Genomic DNA, 27,247 nt, shown 5'->3' with positions numbered 1-27,247 from the left:
TTAATATTATACTTACCTATTTTGTATTTATTTTGTATTTTTTAATATTATATTTACCTATTCTGATAAAATATTTATCACGATCCTTTGTTTCTGTTAGCTGCTTTTTAATAACGGTATCATTGCACCCTACTTCTAATACCTAATAATAATAATTTTAAGTTTGAAATACTGTTATACAATTAATTATAAATGCATTTTGCACCAGTACTGTTTATATAAGAAATAAAGACCACTTTATATTTGTTATAACAAAAGTATATTCATTTGCGCGATCGAGTAATAAATTATTATATAAAATAACAAAATGTATGAATATTTGTTAATGTTATACTTTTGTCCTTTTTGTGTTTTTGCCGATCATCTTTAAAGTTAGCAATACATTTGAAAGTACAAAATTCGTGTCATGTGTGCTAGAAAAGTAAGAAATGTTAATTGCATGTAACATACCTATACGGTATGCTGCAAAATATGTATTCCATTCAGCTGAGCTTTAAGGCGCTTTGCAGACGAAGTGGCGGGGCGGGTCGGTCAGTCTTGCCGCGAACGATAGCACAAAGGGAATCCTTTATTACCAACGTCCACGGTGGGCAAAAGGACCGCGCTGCAGATGCCCGGCGGGCACTGGCGCGGGCGGCGAATGTCCGCGGCTGCTCGCCGTGGATCACACAAACCAGTTTTCATGCAGTATGTAACGCAGACGGCGTGTGCTTTGTGTACGCCGTACGCGGCGCGTGCGTACGCAGCGAAGTTGACCGGCCCGCCCCGCCCCTTGGTCTGCAAAGCTCCGTGTATAAACTTTGTCCTCTTTATTTTTCTGTTCATTTTTTTCAGATTGATTGTGGCCAGTATTATGTGTAAAACCTTTAGCTTTTAAATGTGATGATTTTTCTCCAAGCTTTAAAGACAGAATAGATACTGTTATTATTACTCGATCAAGTTCCGTATAGTGATATTAGTTGAAGGCTTTGTTGTAGCTATGCGGTTTAGAAAGTCGGACATTTGTTGTTATGTAATTATTTTTATACGAAGTATTAATAAATGTTGCATTTTGAGTAGAATAAAGTAATTATGTTTGCAATATGAAATTGTTTTTTATTTTTAGGGTAGCTAGGTGATAATAAAGTTTTTGAAAATGTATTTACTGTGATGATTTTACACCTTAGTAGTATTATATATAAAACTATATTGTAGTATTCTAATTTATTTTAATTTTTAACAAGTTCAAAAGTGGGAGAAGCCACACGGTGCTGTGCGACGGCGGCGAGCGCCGGAGCGGTGACGCTGCGGCGTCCTGTATATAAAAATGGGCCGCACCGCACCGCACCGTGTGGCATATAATTGATTTTTATATCCAGGACGCCGCAGCGGCACCGCTCTGCTCCCTTATCTTTTTCGTTACTCAAAAGCTGTTTTTGCACATTATTGAAAAAAAAACAAAAGAATATTTATAATCTGTAACCAGCTGGTGAGTGGTGAGTTACGTCAGATTGACATCAAATTGACATTTGACAGCGTACATAAATAAAATGGCGGGGTGCTAGGCCAGCAAGAAATACACAATTTTAAAGTCAATAATTGTTGGCTTAAATCTCCAAAATTAACACAAAATTTACTATTGTTTTGCAGTTTAAAAATACTAAAATATATACGAATGTGTTGTACTTTTATAGTACCTGTAAATATAGAGAAAAATATATTATTTCTTTGACTACAGAAGACGCGGTTTTAAATTTTATTGGATAACACTATTATTTAGATAATATAACAAGTAGCAGCGTTTGTAAATAATAAAATATGAGGTGCTACCGAAGTTATAGTTATTGCACATCAAAAATGCTCGGTGGAGAATTTAAAGTGTTGTAAATAATGCTCGTGTAAATAGACACCACAACAATGGGAGAAACTGAAGAATTCAACACCCTAGCGTTTGAAAAGAAGCTTCTGCAGCTTAAAGATACTCAAGAAAGCATACAGGGGCTATCGTCCTGGTGTTTGAAGCAGAAAAGTCACCACAAGAAGATAGTTTCTAGTTGGTTGAATGTGTTGAAGAGAGTGAAGGTGGAACAGAGACTTACATTATTTTATTTAGCTAATGATGTGATACAGTACAGTAAGAGGAAAGGTTACGAGTTTGTTGATAGCTGGGGTCTTTATTTGCAAAAAGCAACTCCTCTAGTCAGGTGAGCATTAAATTTTTAGGTTATGTTATAAGACTCATATTATATGGATGTTTGTTAGCTAAATGTGGCTAGTAAATAATAACATATCATGGAAGATCTTATGCAATGCTATGTTAATTACAGGCCTTGTCTTTAAAATTATTGTTTCATAGGGATGAAAAGGTTCGGCCGAAGATTTTGCGCATCTTCAAAATATGGGAGCAGAGGACAGTTTATGATGAAGAGTTCCTGTCAGATCTCACTGGGTTACTCAGTGCTGGAGCCACTAAAAAGACTGATGACGATCCTTTGGATTTTCAGGTACTTATTTTTATTGCTAAAATATTCAGTTTTATGAGTCCGTTGTTGAATCATGAATTAATAATTAATAACCTGACATAACAAAATTTTCGTAAGCAACAATTAACATAACTTTGCACAGAGGCAATCTGAGGTGCGTGTATTGCTACTTGAAAGCCAATTAACATTAGGATTTTGAATTAGAGCCAGTCCACACGGCGCGTTGCGCCACGATAACGCTGCGATGCATCAAATGGCAGAGCTGCATCGACGTAATGCACTGTGTTGACTGGCTCTAATTCAAAATCCTAATGTTAATTGGCTTTCAAGTAGCAATAAACGCACTTCAGATTAACCACATTGTTTACAATATTGCCTCTGTTGACACAACACCCGTGTGGACAGGTTCTAAGTGTCTTAAAAGTGCATCACTGTGGATTTTTGGGCGTGAGCTGACCCTAAGTTTAATGTTTTTATTACAGCCACAACAGTTAGTGAACAAAATTAAACAATGCAAAGTGTTGGAAGGGGATACTGGAGCAAAACTAAAAACTTTGCTGGAACACGAGCTGGAGTTGTCTGATGCTGATGAACTGTGTTCACATTTAAAAGGTAACAATTACAATTCATACCCTACAAGGTACAAGAGGTAATAAGATTTATCTATACTTAATATTATAAATGCGAAAGTATCTCTGTCTGTCTGTCTCGCTTTCACGCCAAAACTACCGAACTGATTGTAATGAAATTTTGTATACAGATAGTCTAAAGCCTGAGAAAGGACATAGGCTACTTTTTACTGGAAAAAAAGGTTGTAAGGGGGTGAAAATGCGTAAATTTGTTCAAATTAAGTTAGTTCCAAAAATTCATAGTAGATGGCGCCGTGCGTTTCCTACATCGCGGTGACGCTTGCCCAGACTTCTTTCCATAAGAGGTAGTATCATCTTACATTTAGTTTCTTTTCGATTGTTATTACTTTTTTACGTTATTAAATAGCTCAGTACTTTATCTATGCAGTGACGTAACCTTAAAAGTTAAACCTATCAATGGTATAAATTGTTTATGGGTAAAGTTGTGTAATTATGGGCCTAAATAAGCTTTAAAATTTGGCATAAATTATAAAGTTTAATTATAAAAATGAAATATTATGAACACACTGCACAGCTGTTTTGATTTAAGGGGTACCAGGGTTTTTGTTATAAAAGCTTTTGACACCAATTTTGTTGACATCGCGCGCTATAAAATTGTGATAGGAACGCGTAAAACCATTACTTTATTTAATTGAGTATTGATGAGTATAAACGACTATGATTAGTCTTTGCAACTCGGACGTTTTACCCAACGCCTACAAAGTGATGATCTAGTATTTATTAGTTATCTCATAATGGAGAACCCCTTCTGATGTTGTTCTTGAGCTGCCCGCTCCGCTCCGACAAGTATAAACTGAAGTCCACGCGGACGAAGTCGCGGGAAACAGCTAGTTAATTATAAAATAATAAAGTAATGGTGTAAAACAAGTTTTTACAATTAAAATAATATTGTTACTTATTAGCCAATTTTTTTATCTTATTTGCAAATTGATAACTTGAATTCTTTATGTACTTATACTTATTCATTATAAATAACTTATCTTCTTATGTTGGCTCTTAATAGTTAGTACTGACACCAAACAATTGATACTTCCATAAATCTAATTATTTTTGATTCTTTACAGATAGGAGTATCAAACATGATGTAATAAAAGAGTTAAATGAAGGCATATCATGTGTGGAGAAGTATACACAGGCACTGCAGAGGGAGATTGTGGCCCGAGAAACTCTGTTAGCGTTACTAAATTCCGCCAATCAGTACTATTCTACACAACGTGGGGAAGTCAAAGTTGTAGCTTATGTGGGTATAAATCTTATACAAAGTGTTACAAAACTAAGTGATAATACTAATTTAGGGTGTGCATGTGTTTCATATATAATATAGAGTACACTGTAAAAGTAGTAGCACTGAAAGAGCAACTTTTTTTAAACTTTTGCATGGAAAAATTCATGAAGCGGGAGCGCTTTCCCATACAAATCACAAAAAAAATTATGCTTTTCCAGTGTTGCTGCTTTCACAGTGAACTTTATATGTATAAAGGATACATTTTTTGGATTTTGTTACGAGTTGTATATTTTTATCCTCTTATTGATCAAAACACTCAGCAGATAACTTAGGCTGGATTTACATATGGCGTCGAGAACGCGCGATTTGGCCGCTGCGCCGCGAAGTCACAAGCATATGTATGTAAAGATTTATTTAAATAGCGGTGCGGTCGCGCTGTTAATACACATATTATATGCTTGTCATTTCGCCGCCAAACCGCACGTTCGGTCGCACGCATATAAGTTTTACACAAGGTTATGGTTGTTATTCAAATTATTTATCATAAGATGAAACAAGGACAGTATTCTTGTATTGAAGTTAGCCATTGTCTAAATATTTTTATGAGGCAAGAGAACGGTGTAATATGCAATCAAAAATTTAACTTAAAATTCACCAGTTTTTAACACTTTTTTTATTTGATACTTCTAGTGATTGAAGTTTTATTATGTGTTGATAGGCCTACAAGAACTTTGGATCAAGAGTGCGAGCATTGAAGAGGAAACTGGATGAAATGCTACCAACATTACCATCAGCAGCGCCATCACCCCCTCCGAGAGACGAGGATGTTCCGTCCCCTGGGCCTGATGAGGATTTGGAACTACCGGGCACTGAGAATGACAATGTTGATGGTATTCTTTTAATAACCTATTCTTGAGGCTTTCTTACAGATACTTGGTAGAAAGCCGTGATTTGCACGGTTAACGCAATAAACTCGGATCTTACCATTCTAAAGGCCGCTCTATACGTTGGCCGTGTTTGCCGAACAGAAGGGGACGGCGCTATACCAGAAAGAAAGACGGAAATAATTCAATCTCTTTCTTTAGAATAGCGCCGTCCTCTTCTGTTCGGCAAACACGGCCAACGTGTGGAGGCTGCTTAAGGTTAGCCGGCGCATACACACATATTCGATTTCCGAATTCATTTTCCGTATTCGCAAATCCGAATGTGTGGAATCAGTAGAAAGTAAATTAACAGACGAATTCTGTATGTACATATGTCTCTAGTGAGGGTGAAGAACAACGAACAATTGCGCCAAGTCTCACGGAATTCCAAATCGAAATTCCAAAAATAATATATAATAATCAAAGCGCTTAACAGAAGAGTATAATATATTAATCAACAATTTTAATGTGTATTTTCAGTATCATACGACATAGACCAAACATTCAACACATCAATATCAGCCGATGGATCTCTTTACAACCTGGGTCTATCGTCTTTCCTCACATCAGACAATCCTCTAGCGATGTTCAATGACACAATAGACCTGGATCCTACTAATGGTGAGTCTCTTTGACTATAAAAGTTAAATTAAATAGTTACTGATAATTTCCTTAGTCTCAGTTACAAAATGGCACCACCCTGCCCCAGTGCCTTGCTTCATTGGAACGAAACAAGACATTGTCCAATGATATGTAACAACTAACAACACAATACAAAACAGTGACAGCACAACATGCCACATAATATCTGACTTTCTGTCTAAATGAGCCTCTTATTGACGCAATTAGTTAAAGTTGCATAGTAAAAATAACAGAGGCAACATACCAAAACGTAAAGAAACAATGTAACCTCTCTCTAAATGGTAATGCTTTTCATTACAAAATTGGTGTATTACACCTTATCTGGTATCTATTATTAGGTAGTGTGTTACAACCTAAAACACTTGTGACTTTTCAGAGAGCAATATAGAGGTGATAAGCACACGGGGAAAACAAGACATAATAGATTGTATGTTGAAAGAGGTTGTGACGATAGATAGCACATCACCCGGTAACACTTCAGGTACGGGAATGCCCTTAGCGCCTGTAGCTGGAACCATTATTTTTTGCCTGCAAACACGATATCCAAAGAATGCTATTTAACCAGCTCTTATCTAGAACTTTTAATTTAGGTACCGTTTGTTTTTGTAAATAAGTTTTCAGTTGTTAGTTTTCAACACACGATCGACAAAAGTCTGTTTTAATGCCCAAAAGATATCGAATGAAACATTAGAACATATAATTTTCTAAGCTTGTTTATCGTATTGTTTTATTTTAGGTCATATTGTGACAATATTTCCTCTTTTATAAGATAACATTAACTATATTATTTGTTGTTCTTTATTCCGCCAGATGGCAACTTTACTATTGCATGTATAATTTTAACCTTCCATCACAGCTATAGTGCTATCATATTGCTATTTGTCTCCCTCACCTTTGTAATGCCTGAGTTACACGGTACGAGTTGACATGCGGGTGCGAGTTACTACAACATTGTTTTCACTCGCCACCTCGCCTTTCCTCACCCCACCATAGATGCAACTGGACTAGGCGATGTCACTGGGACATATTTACCTATCTACTGCGACATCAGCAGTGTGCATGGTATGACCGAGGGAGGCGCGTCGAGCTGCTTTTATGCGAGTTACACAGGCACAGTAGCTGCCTGCTGTCAATTCAGCTGCTTGCACTGTGTAACCTATCATTAAGTTACTGTCGCAATTCTACCATACCAGTGGAAACGAGACAGCAATATATCGTGCGCAATTGAAGACTCTGCGTATGATTTAATCACTGTAGAGTATTGTACAGCCTTGACACTTGCAGTGGGCAGCGTGGTGTCGGCGAGCCTGTCGCAGAAGTCTCAAGACGCGCTGCCCGGGCTGGACCTGCTCACGCCCGACAGTACGGGAATTCCGCCGCCGCCGATATCCTTCTACGGAACTATGAATTCGCTCAATGGTAAAACTTTATTCATACTTGTCTAAGGGCCTGTTTCACCACTTCCTGATAAGTGCCGGGCTATCCACAACTTGTCTGACAGATAGAGTTTAGACTATATAATAATCTGTTAGATAAGTTGTGGATAGCCTATCCAGCACTTATCAGTAAGTGGTAAAACGGCCCCTAAAAGTAGTTATTACAATATCTTACACTGAACTTTTTCAGAATAAAAAGTAGCCTATAACCAGAGACTACATATTATGTATATTTTCTCAAAAATCGAAACTACTAACGACAATATTTTATACAAATCTTTTTATTGTTTTTTTTGCATATAAAAGTAACTGTGTTACACATACATTACAAGTAGTGATTTACATTAATACTGTGACTGGCGTTACTTGCTGCTGCTGCAGTAAATTATAACATGTTTGCGTTTACAAACTTGTGAGTTTCGACATTTTGTCCCTATCTATACTACAGAAACTTTTAACGTTTGTATACACATTTTGGTCACACATGAGACATTGGTCACATTTTCAATATTTTGTCGCTATTTTAAGCTGTAGAAAGTTTAAGCGCATACCATGGCCTTTTTTAAAAATTTACCCTCTACATGGCATTTTCAGATGAACCAGAAGTGTACGTGCCGCCCGTGCCCGTGCCCGCGCCTGCGCCCGTACCGAGCCCGTGGGCCCCGCCCCTCACGTCCGCACCGCCGGCCCCGCCCCTCGCGCCAGTCGACCCTCACGCCACGTGGATACCGCCACCGGTACGTTGTTAACTTTAATGCTAAGTACGGTTACACACACGGTTTTGCTCGATCGAGCAATCACGTAGAGTAAAAACAACGGCTCGGGCTTTCGTCCACACATTCAGCATTGCTCGATAATTTTACTCTAAATCGATATATTTAATTCCACCGAGCCGGCTCGATGCGAGCCTTCGAGCTGTGAGTTTTGCGGTCCACACAGTTATTAATAATAATAATAATATAATAATCACCCCCCACTCCGACTGACACAGCGGTGAAAGCGGTGCATCGTCTGACGTCGTTTCAGTTCGGCAGACATCAGCACGGTGTTTGTGTGCGTGCGACTAGACGTATGCGAAGGTGCAAAAGTTGAAAAAAATGCTATACTACTAATAGCTTTACCGCGTCAGTCCCCGAGTGCCACACGTATTTTTTTATATTATGTTAAGGTGTAACGAAATAAAGTCATAATACTTTAATGTTTAAATGGGCAATTGGCCTACCATACGTTCCCAGTGGCTACCACTGTAACTCCTGTGTCACCAGAATCAACTGTGGTAACCAACCACGAAATTCGAAAACCCTTTGTTATGATCTCAGTATCTCAGGGGGACATTTAAATCTGTCTTGGGACCCGCAACGAAATTAATCCTAAGAAAGGTAGGAGTAGAAGATAGGCTTTAGGGTGTTATCGAGTTTTTTTGTGTTTTTATGTTAATTGCAGTCTAAACAGGGTTATAAATAGTGTATCATTCATGTTACAGTCGAGCGCACGCAACGTGTTCGCGGAGCCGCCCGCGTCGCCGCCGCCCGGGCAGCGCGCGCCGCTGGCCCCGCCCCCGCTCAGGCCCGACAGAGCTAAGGTAATGTGCTATTAAATAATCACTGCTAACTTTTATTACGGCCGCACTAAGAAATATGATGATAACTTAACTTTAATTTAATTAAGACTTTTACATAAACTCCGTAAATTTTCTGTCAACCCCATTATTAAATATCTCAGAGTTCTGCCTTTACTTATTAAAATATTTTGCGCGTAAATAAACAGTACAAGCTCTAATTTTTTTCTGGAAAAAAACTGGAAATTTCACATGATATTCAAAGATATTAAGTTAGGTATCTTATTACATAGTGAAATTGAAACTACATGGTAAGGTACATTTTCCGTGATAAAAAGTTTCTGATGTCCATTTCCCGGCGCCTAAAGTGTCTCCACACCAAATTTCAGGTAAATCGGTTCAGCGGTTTAGGCGTGAAGAGGTAACAGATCATAGACAGACACACTTTCTTAATACAATATTAGTATGGCTATGTCGATATATGTCGAGTCTTGGTGAAAATGTCACCTAAACCTCTGTTACAGGAGGCGCCGCCGGCTGACGTTGACCAGCGCGGGCTGCTGCCGCCGCCACCGCCACCGCCCCCCATACTGCCGCTGCTTGGACGTGAGTACCTTCATGATGTAGCTCACCCGCCAAACGTTATTTTGCCGTATATCTTATACTACACTTGAAGGGTATAGGCAAAGAACAGGGAATATCCTAATGAATAGATTCTGTGGAAAACGGTTTTCTTTACCGGCATGTCATGAACATTTCCAGGCTTCAGCCATAGACTAAAACGTCTTTTTGGCGCTATCTGTTTACTTTTTTTGTGTGGCAGAAAAAAAGAGACATTCTCTGTTCTTTATAAGTGATTTTTGATTAAAAATTCTGTTCTATGAAATTATTCCATTGCAACCAGTCACTGTTAAATATTTTAAATTTTCAGAAACCGAGGACGTAGATCATCGCCTGCTGCCCCCGACCAACGTGCCGCCGCCGGGGAGGCATACTGGTCAGCAAGGTGCGTGCAAGATTTTTAGATTTTACACGTGATGTAGCAAAACATACCGACCCGTTCTACTGTTAGGCTGCGTTTCCACCAAAGATGTGTTGCAAGGAATGTGTTTTTGTGAACCAATAGAATCGCTTCATTGACGTGAGCTCGCCATGACATCGCTCAGCGCGGCGACGCTATTGGATCTTAAAGACACATTCCTCGCAACACATCTCTGGTGGAAACGCAGCCTTATGCCGGACAATCATTTGCGATCAATTGTTTCGATCTACTGAACTGCTATGCAATTAATAAAATGCTATGGACCGTTTCGATCTGTACTGTCTGATCTAAAATATATTTGTATATTATGTACTATATTATACATCTTTTTAAGTGGCCGCGCCATGCCGACTGTATAAGCGCCGCAGCTACTCGATCGCACAAAAAGTCTGTCGTCTGCGATCTCCCTAAATATAATATTTTAGATTACTTAAAATACGAAATTTAAATGTCGAATTGTAACACAATAGAGTAAGGGCCGCGCTTCACCGGAATGGCAGCGGCGAGGCGAGCACTATCAGTGTCATATGATTTAAAACCTTATCTTCATTATTGTAATACATAGTATCGCTTGAGAAGTCTACGGCCGCCCGCGGCGTGGCGCGGTCCTAATGGGGCTACGTAATGTTTGGACCTACATGACAATGAAATATTTGTGTTAAATAAAACTTTGATTGCAGACATAGATCACAGGAATCTGATATCACTCACGCATCAGCCGCCGGTTCAACAGACCCACAATAACGTGTCTCTGGATCAGGTCAGTAAATCCATACTAATATAAAGCGTGTCTTTCTGTCTGTTACCTCTTCACGCCCTAACCGCTGAACCGATTTTGTTGAAATTTCGTATGAAGATACTATAAGTCCCGGGGAAGGATGTATGAAACTTTTCATCCCGGAAAAATGTACGGTTCTTGCGCTATAAAAAATGGTTTTGGCGCAACGGAGTTGCGGGCGTTATCTAGTTCTTTAATAAAAAAAAAACATTATTACATTTAGTTTTTCTACACACATAACGATATAATTTGCTACTTGCATATTATATATTTTCAAGTTACATAATATTTTCTTGAATATTATCTATTCCCGAACCGATGGTAGGCACCTAATAGTTTCGACGTTAAAAAAAAATGAAAATTTTTCACTCTGAATAAAAATTATTTTGATTTTGATTCTGTGTACGTTTCAGGATTACCGCGTGCCGCCGCAGGCGCCGACGGACATCGTGGAAAGTGTCGACATGGACCTGTCAGACGACGACGAACGTGAGTATATTATAGTATTATTTTGTAACTAATCATTATAGTCTGTCAAGAAAGTGAAGAAATTAAAAAGTGGCAACATCGTAGTGTCATCCCTTTCAAATCAATCTAAGAAAAAAGGGATGACACTACGATGTTGCCACTTTTTAATTTCTTCACTTTCTTGACGGACTATAAATATTATAAAGTATAGTATAAAGCTGATCTGTCAGCTCTGTACGCGTCGAACGCACCGCATAGTGTACGAAATGGACGTACGGTGCGGACTGCGGACGAATGTGCGAGGTTTCACATCATTTCATACAACGTATTTTAAATACGTACGCGTTCTGCGCGTGCGTGCTGATAAATGTGCGATCACCTTTAAAGACCTTTTCAGCCTTACGCCGTTTTAGAAACAAGCGGTGTCTAATTAAAACTAGAAAGTTATTATGAAAGTTTTGTGTACTTCCAATGAATTGGTGACTGAAATATTTTTTGTTACATATGAATTATGAAAAATTAACATCTTTATTAACTAAGCAAAGTAACTGTCTACTAACTAATATTTTGTTTAACCTTTTTCAGAAGGTATGTATCAGGAGAGCAACCGTCGCAACAGTTTCAACAACAATAAGGTGTTAGTGGGCGGGGACGAGATCAACAACATGAAGAGGCACGACGGGTCGCAATCCGCCCCTGCTCAGCTCAACGCCCCCGGGCCGCGGTTCCCCCCGACCACGTCCCTCAGCATGGCCCCGCCCCTCATGCCGCCCACGGTCCCCCGTATGGCCTCCACGGCCCCACGCATGGCGACCGGACCGCCCCCGGGCACGCAAAATCCGCCCTTCCAACGCGACCACCCGCGTGACATGCATAATCCGCCGCGTGATATGAGTAACGCGCCGCGTGACATGCCTAACGCTCGAGACATGCATAACGCTCGAGACATGCACAATGCGCATGACGCACGTGACATGCACGCGCCCCATGATATGCGTGATATGCACGACGCCCCGCCCCGCGGCCCGCACAACGAGGACGGCCTCCTGTGCGGCCCTCCCAACACCCGTCTTCCCCCTCCGTCGATGCCTCCAGCCGGCCCCATGGCCCGCGGGCAGGGGCCGCTCGGCCCGAGGCCGCGGTCGGCCCCCGTCGTCCCCCCGCTCGCCAACCCCTTCGAAAACATGCCGCCCAACCTCAAGTTCAACATGCCGAACTTCCAAGACCAGAACTACGACGAGTACGACGAGAACGAGGGGTACGAGGAGTATGACGAACGTCGCGGGGAGAGACGAGAGAGGGAGTCCCCCGAGTACCCGGAGTACGACGAGGAGTGGACGCAGGGTCGCCCGATGAACCCCCGGTTCCCTCGCAACTGGAGCCCCCGCAACAACTTCAGGCCGAACTTCAGCCCCCAGTTCAGGCCCCGCGGCGGCCCCCGGGCCCCCAACCGCTGGAACGGGCCTCGGGGCCCCAGGCCGTTCTGGTGATAGTGTCAGTGATCGTAGATAGTCTAGATACAGTGCGTATGGACCGAGCGAGTGTACTCAGACGTTTTACCCAGTGTATAATTTCGCTATATTAACAGATAAAATTATGTTTTTTTTCTTCGAGTTGTGTAAGCCAAGCAAATATTATATTGAGTATTGTTGAAGTGTTTCTCAGATTATTTTATTATATCGCACTGAAATGTATTTTTAAATGTAAGATCTATAGTTTGAGCTATAATTAGTTGCGTTATGTAATACAGCATTGTATGCCCTATAACATTTTGACTTGTTTCATAGTGTTACTGCACATTGTAGAATTAAATACTAAGTGGAATGACATTGTTTTTATTTGTGAGTAAATAAAGTTTGTGGGCCACTGCTTCATTTATAGATAGTATTGTAGTTGTGTTGTCAATAGTTTAAATACACCTGGAATTAAGTTTTAAAGTCTAGTTTTTGTCTGGTAAGCAAGCAAAATAGCCTTACTGACTTAGTAATAACTAACAAGTGCTAGGTTTTTTGACAGGAGTATATCAATTTAACAACATTATTGATTGGTTTATGTTTTGACAAAAGCCAATAAAAAGCAAAGACTAATTATTACATATTTAAAATTCCCCTTTCCCATTAATTTCACCAAAATTTTGGACCCAGATTGTAGCAAATATAGTCTATTTTATTATATAAATGGTCACTAACCATAAAATTTTTAATAAAATCTAATTGTATGGACTAGCAAGAAACTTGCGTTACTAAAAAGTAGGTTATGTATGTAGCAAAGCAGCGTTCGTATTTGCAGAATTTCAAAATATCCTACACCCTGTTCCGGGAGTATAAGCATCCCAATACCAAATTTCATTAAAATCGGTACAGTATGTACGCTGTGTGTGTGTACACACAAATACATACAAGTGCACAAATGGCTGATCCTTACAAAAATGCTCGCGCGTCCTCGAAGATAGGCGGGAATCCCTTATCGCACTTTAATAATTTTAAAGTTTATTTTCGATTAGTATGGTATGTTAATAAAATCGTCTCCGTTGCGCTCCGATCTGTCTGCGCTGACCCTTACAGCCAGACTCAGAAAAAAATAACGATTACTTTACTTCAAACTAGATGACGCACGCAACTCCGTTGCGACAATTCGTTTATCGCGCGGGAACCGTACATTTTTTCCGGGATAAAAAGTATCCTATGTCCTTTCCCGGGACTCAAAGTATCTCCATGCCAAATTTCAGCAAAATCGGTTTAGTTATTTGGGCGTTAAGAGGTAACAGACAGACAGACACAGTCACTGTCACATTTATTATTTTATACTAGGTAAAACTGTGACACAGCTCCCATTATACATCATCATTAAATTAAAGTACTTAATCATTAAATCTGAGTGAGGAGTCAAAGCTGGCAGTAAAAGAGCAAAGCGGGTTGCTCTGATCATCAAAATTGGCCCACCTTCAGGGTATTCGTTCGTCGCAGCAATCGTAGGACCCATGATATTTTATGAACGAATGAGAATTTATTCTTTACTAGTTGAATCTCGTTTATCGCGCGATAACCGTATTTTTTCGGCATAAAAAGTATATTTCTTTCCCGGACCCAAAGTTTCTCTTTTCTTTATGCCAAATTTTCAGCACAATCGGTTTAGTGGTTTGGGCGTGAAGAGGTAACAGACAGACAGATTGTATGGATTAGTACGGATGAAATAGTTGCCCAATCATAGTATCTGAAATAGTGGCCAGTATTTAGGCCAAACACTATGCATGCTTTCTACATAGGCAGCGTCACTGCCAGTGACGGATTAGCCCTTAATCAAATTAAGCCATTGCCTAGGGCATCACGTCTGAGGGGGCACCGCAGAAGAGTAAAGGTTCAAAAACCGATACTAGTTGAGATACGGATAGGGGGCCCACAGGCATGGATTGCTTCGAATGCTTAGGGCATCAAGTAGTCTTAATCCGTCACTGGTCACTGCAGCTTGATTATCATATTATACTTACATAATAAAATGGTAATATAGTACTTTATACATTATGAAATAAGTCAAAATGTCTAACAGGCAATTTAGGCCCTTAGACGATCAATTTTATTATGCAATATCATTGAGCAATACTATTGAAAAATTTATTTGACAACAAGATTGAAAGGACGCGTATCTATATCAACCCTAGACCAGAGACGGTCAAAAATATTCTACAATATTGCACAGTAAAATTGATCGTCTAGCTAAAAGATGTATTCCAATATTTTGTTCATAATATTTTTTTTAATTTTTTTTATCAGTTAAAAAGTTAATTTGCATCTTATGGACATGATTCAATTTAAGAACTGCTAAGAGTGAGATTTCATCACTTCTCATCGTGAGAGAGCTAACAAAATGTATGACATCTAATTAGTTTTCATATTTTGCCACCAGGGGCGCTGCTTCGATTCTATACATACCGTTAATATACCTAGCGGAATAGAGCAACAATCTCGAGCTGTCAAACGAAACCGAAATTGGTTTCATCTGTGTGTAAAAATATGTGTACGTATACATTTACACAAGCATGATTGAACATGATTTCTATGAAATTAAATTGTCAACGTGCGGCACGTGCCGACTGGACGTCAAAAAAAGAGTGCTGCTGTCATGTATCACACGTCTCTTTTTACCACGCAGTGTTACTGATAGTGACATCTCTCTTGCTCAGGCCTTTGTTTCTCTATTCCGCTAGGTATATTAACTTTATGATTCTATACAATTTAAAGTTTAAGCAGTCGATCGTGAAAAAACGAGACACAATAGATATTCTAATGTGTCTCGTTCACCAGTGAGCGTATGGGGCTTGACGAATTAAAATAATAATTTCGATAAAATAATGTAAATAGCGAAAAGTAGATAGCATATTGTAAATAATATCATTATAATTAATATAATTGATAGTGAATTTATTAAGAGCTTTTTTAAAAATATATTTTATTTACAAGACTTGAAAAATGCATTTATATCGTATGTAAGAATCGGAAAAGCAATAGAAAAGTAGACTGTTTTATGTAACATCCAACACCAACGTTATTTGGTCAGGATATCTCTACTCTCAAGCCAAGCTCAATCACGATTCACGATAAACATTGGCTTGACCTAAAGCGACCAAATTACGTCTAGGTCTGTTAAGTGCCTAATAATAAATTTCGTTGATGGTACCTACCACATAAAGTACGTAACGGAGTCCAACAACAATTCTCGCATTTAACTAAGACTTTCCTATACTAAAATGTTTTAACAGCGAATAACTATAAGTTTATTTGTCTTTGTCCGACATATTGGAAGAGCCACACGACAGACAAAGATACAAGACTGAACTGTTAATAATAGGGGAAGGTTGCTATGATTGGACCATTTAACTTCCGTGCCACATAACTTCTTTAATTTTGATGATTAAATAAAAACAATTGCTGGTTTTGTTTCCAATTAACTTTATTAATATAATATTTCACGGAGGGGTAAATAAAATTGACGGTTTTACAGAAAATTGAGGTAAAGCGTTTCTGTGGTCGTTGCCTTCTTTGGACCATAGTCGCTTTGATTGGACCACTTAGTTGCTATTAATGGACTTAGACAAAAAACGATAGTGGTCCATTCAAGGCTACTTACAAAAATCAATAAAAAATAAAATGTCGAATGTCTAAAGGTGTGACACCATAAAAACTACTTTCCATCTCGAGGATATGTTGACATAGATCATTTTCCAGTTCTGGTGGTAGATCTCCTTCAGACCCTGCTATTTGAACATGCTCCTTGGCTCTTTTATTAACTCCATCCAGTCTTCGTTTAAGGGTAGCCTTAGGAACTCCATACATCCGACTTGCCTCATTTAAACCTGCTTTATTTTTTCTAACTGCTTCTCATTTCATTCCACGCATAATATTTTCGTATTGTCTCCATTCTGGAATAGTGAATTACAATTAACATATTATTATCAAATAATTTATATTTTGAAATCATCAATAGAAAAAGTTTCTATCATTGGACCGGTCCAATGATCGAGCCATGCTAGTGGTGAAATTCTGTTTGCCACCACCGGCCTTAGCATAATATAATAATAGCTCCCACACCGGTTTCGGTGACGGTGGCCGGTTTCATTGAAACCAGGGCAACTACGCAGGAGTAATTTTATAGTGCCCAGGTGTGTGCGTAGTACTCAAGAGCACTCTCTATTCCTTTACTCTCATAACCCAGTGGGACGGAAGACAGACACGACTGGCGAGAGATCAAGCGCAGGACCGACTTTTTACATGCCCATCCGACGCATGGATCATCTTACTTGTCAGACAATTTACGTGGGAGAGCCATGCTTCGGCACGAATGGGCCGGCTCGACCGGAGAAATACCACGTTCTCACAGAAAACCGGCGTGAAACAGTGCTTGCGCTGTGTTTCGCCGAGTGAGTGAGTTTACCGGAGGCCCAATCCCCTATCCTAATCCCTTCCCTACCCTCCCTTATTCCCTTCCCTTCCCATCCCTACCCTCCCCTTTCCCTCTCAAAAGGCCGGCAACGCACCTGCAGCTCTTATGATGCTGCGAGTGTCCATGGGCGACGGAAGTTGCTTTCCATCAGGTGACCCGTTTGCTCGTTTGCCCCCTTATTTCATAGAAAAAAAAAAAAAAAAACAATCAGGTGATCAGCCTGCTAAGGCCAGGCCTTAGCATGGCCACAGTAGAAATGCGAAAGAATAGAAACACTGTAGAGTTCGTTTCGATCTTTACCGCAGCGAACCGCGACCGACAAAATAAGTATATTCATAAAAGAATTGGGTTTCAAATTAACGGGAAATTCAAATAATAATAAAAGTTCTATATATAGTTTTGTTGACTATGCACGGTCGCGAAGCACATAGATAAACAAAAAAATAATAGTTGAAAACTAAAAAAACAAACATTTTATTTTTTTCAAAATTTTTAAAAGAATAATTGCATTATCATTGGCTCTTAATACGTAAGCAAAGTTTAGAATTAATAAGACACTCTGGAGACAGGTATAAATCAGGCCCAGCGCAGACGACAGACTATCCGTGACGCACTTTTTAGTCCGTGGAAATAGAACGTATGCAATTATATGCAGTAACGCACACGACGCGCAGCGCAGACGTCCGCGTTAATTGTATAGGTTCGATTTCCACGGACTAAAAAGTGCGTCACGGATAGTCTGTCGTCTGCGCTGCACCTCAAAGATTCCGTTACATACATACAGCTCAAGCTAATAAAGAAGTCGGTTAAAACGTGTTAAAGAGAGTAGCGATGGAACGTACGTGCTCGACCGTATTAAAGTAACAAATCACACTCAACGTGCGAAACAAGGGCGAACTCAAGAATTATACAGGGTGTAATAAAACAAATTGATAATACTTCAGAGTCCGTATGAGTCCCTTGTGTTCACTGTGAAAGTGGCAGCGCAGAAAGAGTAACTATTATTTCTGTAAGGGTAAAGTCATGACGCTGGGGAGCTTGCCCATATAAATCAAATTTTGCTCTTTCAGCGCTGCTAATTTCACAGTGAACTCTATATAAGGGACACGTACACGCCTTAGGGCCTGATTCACCACTTCCTGATAAGGCTATCCACCAATTAACTTGACAGATCAAGTATGGATAATCTGTCAAAAAAGTTGTGAATAGCGTATTAGGCACTTTATCAGAAAGTGGCGAAACCCTTAAAGTATGTAACAAAACAAAGTTATAATTTATATAAATTTGTTTTGTTACACACTGTAGGCGTACGTAAAAAGTCCCGTCGTCGGATAGGAAGAAACTAGACCATAATATAGGCTGGTTTCTTTCCTACGCGCACGCATAGCGTGCAGCAATATTTAACGAGCAGCAATATTTTAGTGTGCGAATGGTAGAGACGAGCAGCGATAGGTCAATGAAAGAGTTTCGCTCCGTCCTGCGACCTGGATATAGCATTATGTATTTACTGTATTTAGTTATTAAAATATTGAGACTGTTTTTAAAGTATTTTGTGTTGCTGTGGTTCTTCTTTAAATTTTATTAATTTGTTCCTAATATTTTGTTAAGATAAGTTTAAAATGTAAATAGAAAATTAAATCTTTTTTACTAAACTTTTTTTTTTCTTTACTTAAATGAAAAATGTTTGCAAGTTTGATGCGACTAACACTAGCGACTATTCATAGTAACGCGGACGTTGGGTTGGGTCACGGTTGGGTTAAATGTAACTTGCCCTAAATCTATTAGGGTGGGTTGCACCAACTTACTTTAACTTTACTGTAACTTTAACTATAACTTTCCTTTACTCAGTTTTTTTAGTATCTCTCTCTATTTTTTTAAACACAATATAACACATAGCACTAGTACTCTATGTCAGAGCAAATAATTTTTGAAAATAAATTAGTAATATATAAATACTAATATTATAAAGCGGCAGAGTTTCTTTGTTTTTTTGTTTGAACGCGCTAATCTCAGGAACTACTGATCCGATTCGAAAAATTCTTTCAGTGTTAGATAGCCCATTTATCGAGGAAGGCTATGGGCTATATTTTATCACGCTAAGACTAATAGGAACGAAGAAATAGAGGAAAATGTGGAAAAACGGGGAAATTATTTGAAAGGGCGTATCTCACGAACTACTGGAGCAATTTTTATGTTATTTGGCACAGATAAGAAGTAGACCACGTGAAGGATCATAGGCTATTTTTGTGGAGTAATTTGTTTGTGAAATATCTAATTTACGCGGGCAAAGCCGCGGGGAACGACTAGTTGCTTATAATATTTTATGTAAGTATAGGGATTAGGCAAATATAATTGTTATACACAAACATATAAATATATTCATTGTATTATTTATATGGTTAAAGTCATAGAATAATGGGTGTAATTATACCATAGAATAAGTTATAATATGTTATTTAACCTTGAACAAATTAGACATATTTTGAGGTATTAAGTAGGTACACGAGGCCAATAATTTACACGTTTCTTCAATTAAATATTTATGTTTTTAATTAGGGTGTGAATTCGAAATGACGTCTTACTTTAAGTAGGTATAGTTCTATAATCACTACATAGTATACTTACTTAATACAAAGTCGTTTTCTCTGTCCCTATGTCCCTTATTGTTCCCTTTAATCTTTTAAAACTATGCAACGGATTTTGATTTTTGATGCGGTTTTCTTTAATAGATAGAGTGATCGGTTTATAAGCATAATAACATTCATTAAATAGTGGAGAAATGCTGTTATTTTTGAGGTTTTTTAATGTTATGTTTTTTCAAATCAATCAAACATTACATTACATTGCAAAGGCAGGCTGAACCCTACGAGATTTATCAAAATAATGTACTAAGTAGGTATTGTACGCAATGAAAAGGTCTACAAAAAAAGCGATGGTAAAATTTTATATCTATCATCTCTTATGAATATCCCACAATAACATATTTTGTCACTTACTTTTTACTACAAATAATGGCTAATTTAGAATGATAACTGCATGAATCTCCCACTGGCCCCTGCCGGATACTTATATCAGTTGCTTCCCACTGCCAGACTACCTCAACGATTATGGGGGTATTAGTGCGGAGGAACTGTCAAAAATGTCCGGCAGTGGAAGACGAGATTCCTACAGTTATCCTGGAGAAAATAGGATAAGTAAATAATTGAGTTTCATACTTTATCGAAGGTTAGGTAGACCTTCAGAACTGGTATGCAAGTGGGTCACAAGTTTTTTAGCTGACAGAAGCATCAAGATTGAAGCAGTTGACGGTGAATACTCTGACACTCAGTATGTTGATGCTGTTGTCCCTCAGGGCTGTGTGCTATCGCCTACCCTATTAATACTGCATATCAATGGCATGTTACAGACCAACGGCATTAATTAATATGCAATGATTGTACAGGTGATGCCCTTTATACCGGCTACCCCCATATTTCTCGGCTAAATGTCATTGAGAGCCGAAACGAACTTGTCTCTAAAATAGAGAATTCGTTGGAGAAAATCGCTGAATGGGGTAGACGTAACTTAGTCCAATTCAACCCCGCCAAGATACAAGTATGCGCTTTAAATTTAGTTTGTTATTATTTTTAGCAATATTCCGCGAAAACAACTTCCACCTTTAAGTAAATGCTAAAAACAATAACAAACTAAATTTAAACTATGGATTTCCGCAAAGTAACGCCTGATTCCATTAACAAGTATGCGCGTTCACCACAAAAAAGTCACCGATGGTCACGGACCACGGTTCGAGGGCACCTCTTTAACAATCTCCCCCAGCATTCAAATACTTGGCGTAAACATATTATCGAGCGAAGTCCAGTTTCGATGTCATCTACAGGGTAAGGCCAAGTTAGTCTCGAAGAAACTCGGTGTTCTTAACAGAGAGAGGCAATATTTCTATAAATATTATAGTGTTCTCATCTCTGGGCAGGGCCGCCAAAATACCAGCGTTCAGGGAATGGTCACATTTGTTTTTTTTCTGAACTATATTGAAGGCAAATCTTTGCCTATAGTAGGTATTATAGTTCAACCCAATCACTAAATTTTAAAAAAATCGGCCAAGTGCGAGTCAGACTCGCAGTTCCATACCATACCATAATCGTATAAATTATAGTTATAATAGAATCAGGCGTTACTTTGCGGAAATCCATAAGTTTGTTAACCTAAAAGCCTTTAAGTAAATGAGTGAGTGTACGCATAGGCATGCGTACAGGACCTCCCTCCCCCACACTGCCTGTGCGTACACTCGTATACAAGAACCTGCAAACACCACCACCACCACACAAGCAATAATGTTGGCAAATCCGTGCAAGGCCCCTCACCACCATGCAGGTTAAAAACCTCGACGCGCGTTTCGCCCCAACACCGGAGCATCCTCAGGATGTGGACTCTAAGAACAACGTCCGTCAAATTATGTTTTCGTTATGTCGTATAAATTATGTTTTAATTTTCGTGGAATAAAACATAAAAAAACAAAAGTTAAAGGAAAATAGTAAGGGGTTTTTTGTGTATTTATTTGGTTCTTGTATTTTTGTGAAGAATCTAGCGTATTTAACTAGTTCTTTTTTATGTTAAACAATAGAGGAGGTTTTTAGCTAGAATAAATTACTAAACTTTTTTGCTCCCAGTCAGTTAGTTTAGATTTAAGAAGTTATAATAATTTGAATTATTTTTATAACCTTAAATTAGTAAGTTCGTCGCATTCTTGGGTATGTAATTTGCTATTTATAACGCAGGTAAGGGAGCATTGACTCAGTATAATATATAGTTCTACGTAAAGTGTAATACGACGCAGTTTATTAGGTAAGTAAGTTCTACTTCCAAAACACAATCTAATATCCAATCTTTGCTAACATGAATGCTAATTATCTTTTAAATAGATAAAATATTATCTGGGGGCACGGCAGCCAAGTCGAGCAAAAAAGCGGCACGGCCTTACCTACCATCCTTTTCTCGAACCAATTCAGGCTCTTTTTGACCCCCTATATTACTTATTTATACGTACTCAATGTTGTGTAACATTTATGTGGTATTATGGTCTTTTAGAGATAGAAAAATATGTATTAACTATTAGTATAAAAGTAAAGTTTTAGATTAGTTTAGTAGTGTTATGCTCTGTAATAGTCTAAAAATGGCTATAAATAAATACCTAATATTTGTGGTCATTTGAGAATTAATGTAGACTACTATATTTTGAATATTCCATGACGGTTTCAATCCTCAAACGCCTATTAAATGATAACACTTCACCCTCCTTTTCAATGCTTCTTACTACTCCACTTCTCAGAGACTACAATGAAGATCCTCCTGCTCCTACCTCTATTGGGTGTGGCCCTGGCCTACACGGACGTGAACGACAACATTGTCTCGGGCACCCTGCTGCAGGACCCGGCCAAGGCTCGGAAGGAGACGCAGGAGCTCACCGCGTGTCTGTTGGACGAGGGCCCGTGCGATGGATTCAATGCTGTCGCTAAGAGTGAGTAGATGTTTGTGTGAATCCTACTTCCTACTAATAATAAAACCGGCCAAGTGCGAGTTGGACTCGCCCATGAAGGGTTCCGCAGCAGCATTAAGTTTGTTTGTTTGATTTATGTTTGTTTGTTTGAAAGGTTGATTTATTTTTATATTTCAGTTGAATTAATGAAAGTTAAATTAAGCTTTACCATTTATGACGTATAAAAAAACTACTTGCTAGATCACGTTCAAACCAATTTTCGTTAGTAGTTTTTATAGTAATGTACATCATATATTTTTTAGACTTATTATTTTATTACATCATATAATTATTTATAGGTAGGGGGGGGGGGACATATTTTACCACTTTGGAAGAGTCTCTCTCGCAAACTATTCAGGTTACACAAAATTGATATTTGAAACCTCAATATGATTTTTGAAGACCTATTCAAAGATACCACACACGCATAGGTTAGATGAATAAAAATATTTTGTTTCAGTTGTACCTATGGGGACCCCCAAAAATTTTTTTTTTCAAAAATTCAAATATCAAGTAAAAAAGTTGGTCATGAACTACATTTGCATCCGTTCGCTCAACGCATTCGGTAACATTTCTAAAGGTCTATTGGTGCCATGATAGCGAGATTCGTAATAATTTATCGGCAAGCGAAAGACTTGCCGATAAATTATTACGAACTATGGCCGGTAGGTTTGATTACACCCTGTATAGAGTTCACTGTGAAAGTAACAGCGCTGAAAAGTTACTTCTTTAATGAGAAAACAATGGAGAAAAGCCCAATATCATTAATTTGTCCAAATATAAAATTTTATGAAAACACATTTAATGAAGAACCTTTGAGCATCATTATAATATTATCTTTCTTTTGTACCGTATTCTTTATTGTACTTATATATTATATTCATTTCTGCAGCTGTACACTTATCTCTTCTAGTATTTTTATGACTAATTACCAAGTAGGTACATACATATTAAGTGCTCAGCTCGATTTTGTAACAAAATACTACAAAATCAACAGTCCTTACAGCGTTTGTCTCTGAAATTGCGTGTGCGGTGTGACAAAGACGGCGGCGATTTCCATACAGAATGAGGCTAATTGACAATCCCAGAGCTCCGGCCGCAGCTGCGGGGTTTATTTAGATAGGATTTCAGGTTTATTTTTAATTATAAAATAAGGGGGCAAACGAGCAAACGGGTCACCTGTTGGAAAGCAACTACAGTCGCCCATGGACACTCGCAACATTTTAAACGACACACGTAGAATACAAAGTATTTGTCTAATAAGGAGGAAAACTTATTTGACAGACAAAGAGAGCAGACTCCAGTAATCAGGTATGCAAACGTTTGAACGCTGACTTCTGAAGGCCTTTCTCTACGTTGAGGCACGATGGATAACCACGGTCGCCGCCATTCTAAGCAGTCTATAACAATTAACACAGTCATTGTCCGTCATGGACAATCATAGAAGACTGTACATGTTCGTAGTCACTTGTAGTAAACCACGGGCAGCATAAGAAGTTATTTTTAAGGCATGCTTTTCCTTGGCCTATTCTTTAACCTATGCCATGGGAGTGAGAATATCCTTTTTTTGCAGCACACGTGGTTCAATCTTTAGCGGATGGCTGCGCTGAGTGCGACATAGTTCAGAAACGCGGCGCCGTCAAGTTTCTGAAGAGCCTGAAGAACGACTACCCTGACCTGTGGGCGAAGTTCGAGAAGCGGTATGACCCTGACAGAACGAAGTATGACAATATGCTGAAAGTACTGAGCGGTTTTAACTAGATGATTCCCTTATTGGTCCAAGTATACCGGCCAGGCGGTTTGACGTCCGGGTAGCCATTTAAATCTCTTCTATTCGCACTGGCACGTATACTGTAAGAGTTTCGTGACACACCGGTTTCGGTATCGCAGAATTTTTATCTTTACCATAATTCTTTTACCACTAGTCTCGTATGTCTTAAAACCCTAAAATAGTTCAACTTAAGACCCTAAAATATAGTTACGTTACCCACAGTCCACATAAAGTATGAGCATTGAGCACATGACATTGCCATATTACCTATATTACCTCAAGATAACCCAAGAGCCAGCGACAACCAGACTTTCGTTATTTTAAAGCTGAAAGTTTGCCTGTATATGACCTCTACATAGACACGAACGACCAGCGACTATGGAGATTCAGTCGCGGTTACTTTAAGAGTTCCAGTTCGGAAGGTTATTACCTTTAATAAAGTTTGAAGCTCAATTATTTATCCTATTTTCTCCTGGATAACTGTAGGAATCTCGTCTTCCACTGCCGGACATTTTTGACAGTTCCTCCACACTACCAGACACCCATAAAGTCTTTGAGGTAGTCTGGCAGTGGGAAGCGACTGACATAAGTAACTGGCAGGGGCCAGTGGAAGATTTCTGCAATTATCCTTAGAAAATTAGGATAAAAAAAATGGAGCTTTATGTTTTATCGAAGGTTAGGTACACCTTCAGAACTCGATACCTGCTTGTACCTAGACTCTAGAGTCCAGAGTAACCGCGACCGAAACTCTGTAGTTGCCGGACGTTCCTACCTCTATAATAGTCATATATAGGCAAACTTTAAGCATTTATAAAAAGATGAAAGTCTGGCTGTCGCTGGCTCTTGGGTTAACATGGCTTGCTCACTTATACATAGTGCAATATATAAAGAAATCAATAAGTAACTTTATGACATAATATTATGTAGTAGTTAGTACTTACATAATATTTACTTTTGAAATGTTTACTTGTAATAATATAAATAACACCTTTTTATTTGAGATCTTATGTCTGTAATTTTATTAGGGCGGAAAAGATGTTTTCTTTTTTATTGCGTGACTTATGGATTTAATGGGTTGAAATGTCTATTTGTAATAATATAAATAACACCTTTTTATTTGAGATCTTATGTCTGTAATTTTATTAGGGCGGAAAAGATGTTTTCTTTTTTATTGCGTGACTTATGGATTTAATGGGACTTTATTTTTCTTAAGTAAAGATTATTTTTTCCATTTTTGTTTTAATGTAGGCAATATACTATTGTATATTAAAAAGAATACCTATAACCTACTTAAAGTAAGACGTCATTTCGAAACCCTAATTAAAAACATAAATATTTAAGAAACGTGTAAATTATTGTCATTGACCATGTTATACCTCTAATATGTGTATTATTATTAATTGTTCAAGGTTAATAAACATAATAAAATAACTTATTCTATGATATAATTAACCTGCGTTTCTATGACTTTACATTTATATAAATAATAAGAATATAGCTTTACCTGTTTTTTTACCTAATCCTACTTAGAAAATTATTTTTTAGTTTTTACCTAATCCTACTTATAAATTTATCTTGGACTTAGATTTTACATTTAAAGCAAGCCATATTTTGTAAATTATCCCGAGTATATTGTTGGAATTTTTGCACAGTGAAGTGGCAACACCGATTGTCTATGATTCGCACTTTTGACAATCACTGACAAATGTCAAATTCAAATTGACCGCAATAAAATAGTCCCAAGTGGGTACTTCGAAAACTATGACTAAGCACTAATGTCAAATACTAATTTTCGGCACAGTTTGAAGTTATTTTCCACACAATTCAAGCTGGACTTTATTGTTCACTATGTTCCAAAACCACTAATCTTCAAACGTGACGCAATTAACACTTCGATTGATCACTTTTACAAGAGTTTATGAATAAATTTGCGAGAGCTAGTAAACGCGATGTTTTCCCAGTGACAACCGATGACAGACTTCATATTATAAATGCGAAAGTGTCTGTCTGTCTGTCTGTTACCTCTTCACGTCCAAACCGCTGAACCGATTTGGCTTAAATATTGTATGGAGGTAATATTTTGAGTCCTGGGAAAGGACATAGGATACTTTTTGTCTCGAAATAATGTACGGTTCCCGCGCGATAAACGAGTTTTGGCGCAACGGAGTTGCGGGCGTCATCTAGTTTCTTGTCGGATGCCTGCGCCGAATGCGATATGATGCAGAAGCACGGAGCCATGAAGTTCCTGACCATGATGAAGAAGGAGTTCCCCCAGCAGTGGGAGAAGTTCGAGAAGATAAAGAGATACGACCCCACCAGGACCAACTTCGACAAGTTTGTGCAGAAACTGAGCGTTTATAAAGACGACTAGTTATGTAGCATTTAAATGCATATTAATACATAACAATATTATGTTATTTTAATACATGTTTTTTCCAAATATTGCTGGTTTTATTTGAAAGCTTTAAAATTAATTGCCTACTTACTAAGTATATTTACTACCTACTTATCATAAAATTAAGGCTAAATTTAGTCTTAGTTAAGCGGGGCGGGAGCGGCGCGCGGCAGCGCATTCCAATGTAGGTATAGATTGGACAGTTATCGAGGGCAGCGGAGCGGCGGCGCGGCGCGCGACTTACGTGGATAATTCCGTCACTTATCCATATAATTCTATACATTGGAACGCGCCGCTCCCACGACGCCGCCGCTCCCACCCCGCTGCCCGCTGATTTCGAGACTGAAGCGGGTTGAATCGAAATCAGCGGACAGCGGGGCGGGAGCGGCGGCGTCGCGGGAGCGGCGCGTTCCAATGTATATATTTA

General features: G+C 38.6%; 2 protein-coding genes across 4 annotated transcripts; both read left to right on the top strand.

Annotated features, from left to right (window-relative positions):
- Window positions 1–1,538: 1,538 nt before the first annotated feature.
- On the top strand, window positions 1,539–13,058 carry LOC121728060 (verprolin). 2 transcript variants are annotated; one of them, XM_042116163.1, is made up of 15 exons: window positions 1,539–2,183; window positions 2,336–2,483; window positions 2,945–3,074; window positions 4,177–4,352; window positions 5,056–5,227; window positions 5,741–5,881; window positions 6,279–6,383; window positions 7,187–7,321; window positions 7,933–8,075; window positions 8,822–8,920; window positions 9,421–9,502; window positions 9,828–9,902; window positions 10,619–10,698; window positions 11,130–11,205; window positions 11,770–13,058. In XM_042116163.1, exons 1-15 carry the CDS (start codon window positions 1,897–1,899, stop codon window positions 12,672–12,674), a joined length of 2,754 nt encoding a protein of 917 aa, XP_041972097.1. In that variant the 5' UTR covers window positions 1,539–1,896; the 3' UTR covers window positions 12,675–13,058. The 2 variants fall into 2 exon arrangements, with proteins under 2 accessions (XP_041972097.1, XP_041972099.1); XM_042116165.1 differs by lacking the exon at window positions 6,279–6,383.
- An 8,870-nt stretch (window positions 13,059–21,928) lies between these two features.
- Window positions 21,929–24,617, top strand: LOC121727916 (allergen Tha p 1-like). 2 transcript variants are annotated; one of them, XM_042115973.1, is made up of 3 exons: window positions 21,929–21,963; window positions 22,450–22,636; window positions 24,228–24,617. In XM_042115973.1, the coding sequence occupies exons 2-3, from the start codon at window positions 22,456–22,458 to the stop codon at window positions 24,413–24,415; spliced, it is 369 nt and encodes a 122-aa protein (XP_041971907.1). In that variant the 5' UTR covers window positions 21,929–21,963; window positions 22,450–22,455; the 3' UTR covers window positions 24,416–24,617. The 2 variants fall into 2 exon arrangements, with proteins under 2 accessions (XP_041971907.1, XP_041971906.1); XM_042115972.1 differs by lacking the exon at window positions 21,929–21,963 and having other exon boundaries at window positions 22,357–22,636.
- Window positions 24,618–27,247: the final 2,630 nt, after the last annotated feature.

Source organism: Aricia agestis, chromosome 6 (genome assembly GCF_905147365.1).
Source record: "Aricia agestis chromosome 6, ilAriAges1.1, whole genome shotgun sequence".
Lineage (NCBI taxonomy): Eukaryota > Metazoa > Arthropoda > Insecta > Lepidoptera > Lycaenidae > Aricia > Aricia agestis.
Note: the sequence above shows the minus strand (reverse complement) of the source record. Positions and strands in the feature narration are given on the sequence as shown.

Bases quoted from the DNA above. Each gene is read 5' to 3' on its own strand.
- LOC121728060 (XM_042116163.1), top strand. From the start codon at position 1,897: ATGGGAGAAACTGAAGAATTCAACACCCTAGCGTTTGAAAAGAAGCTT. The intron at 2,184-2,335 runs GTGAGCATTAAA...ATTGTTTCATAG, and splicing joins AAAGCAACTCCTCTAGTCAG to GGATGAAAAGGTTCGGCCGA. The intron at 8,921-9,420 runs GTAATGTGCTAT...CCTCTGTTACAG, and splicing joins TCAGGCCCGACAGAGCTAAG to GAGGCGCCGCCGGCTGACGT.
- LOC121727916 (XM_042115972.1), top strand. From the start codon at position 22,396: ATGATAACACTTCACCCTCCTTTTCAATGCTTCTTACTACTCCACTTC. The intron at 22,637-24,227 runs GTGAGTAGATGT...CTTTTTTTGCAG, and splicing joins ATTCAATGCTGTCGCTAAGA to CACACGTGGTTCAATCTTTA.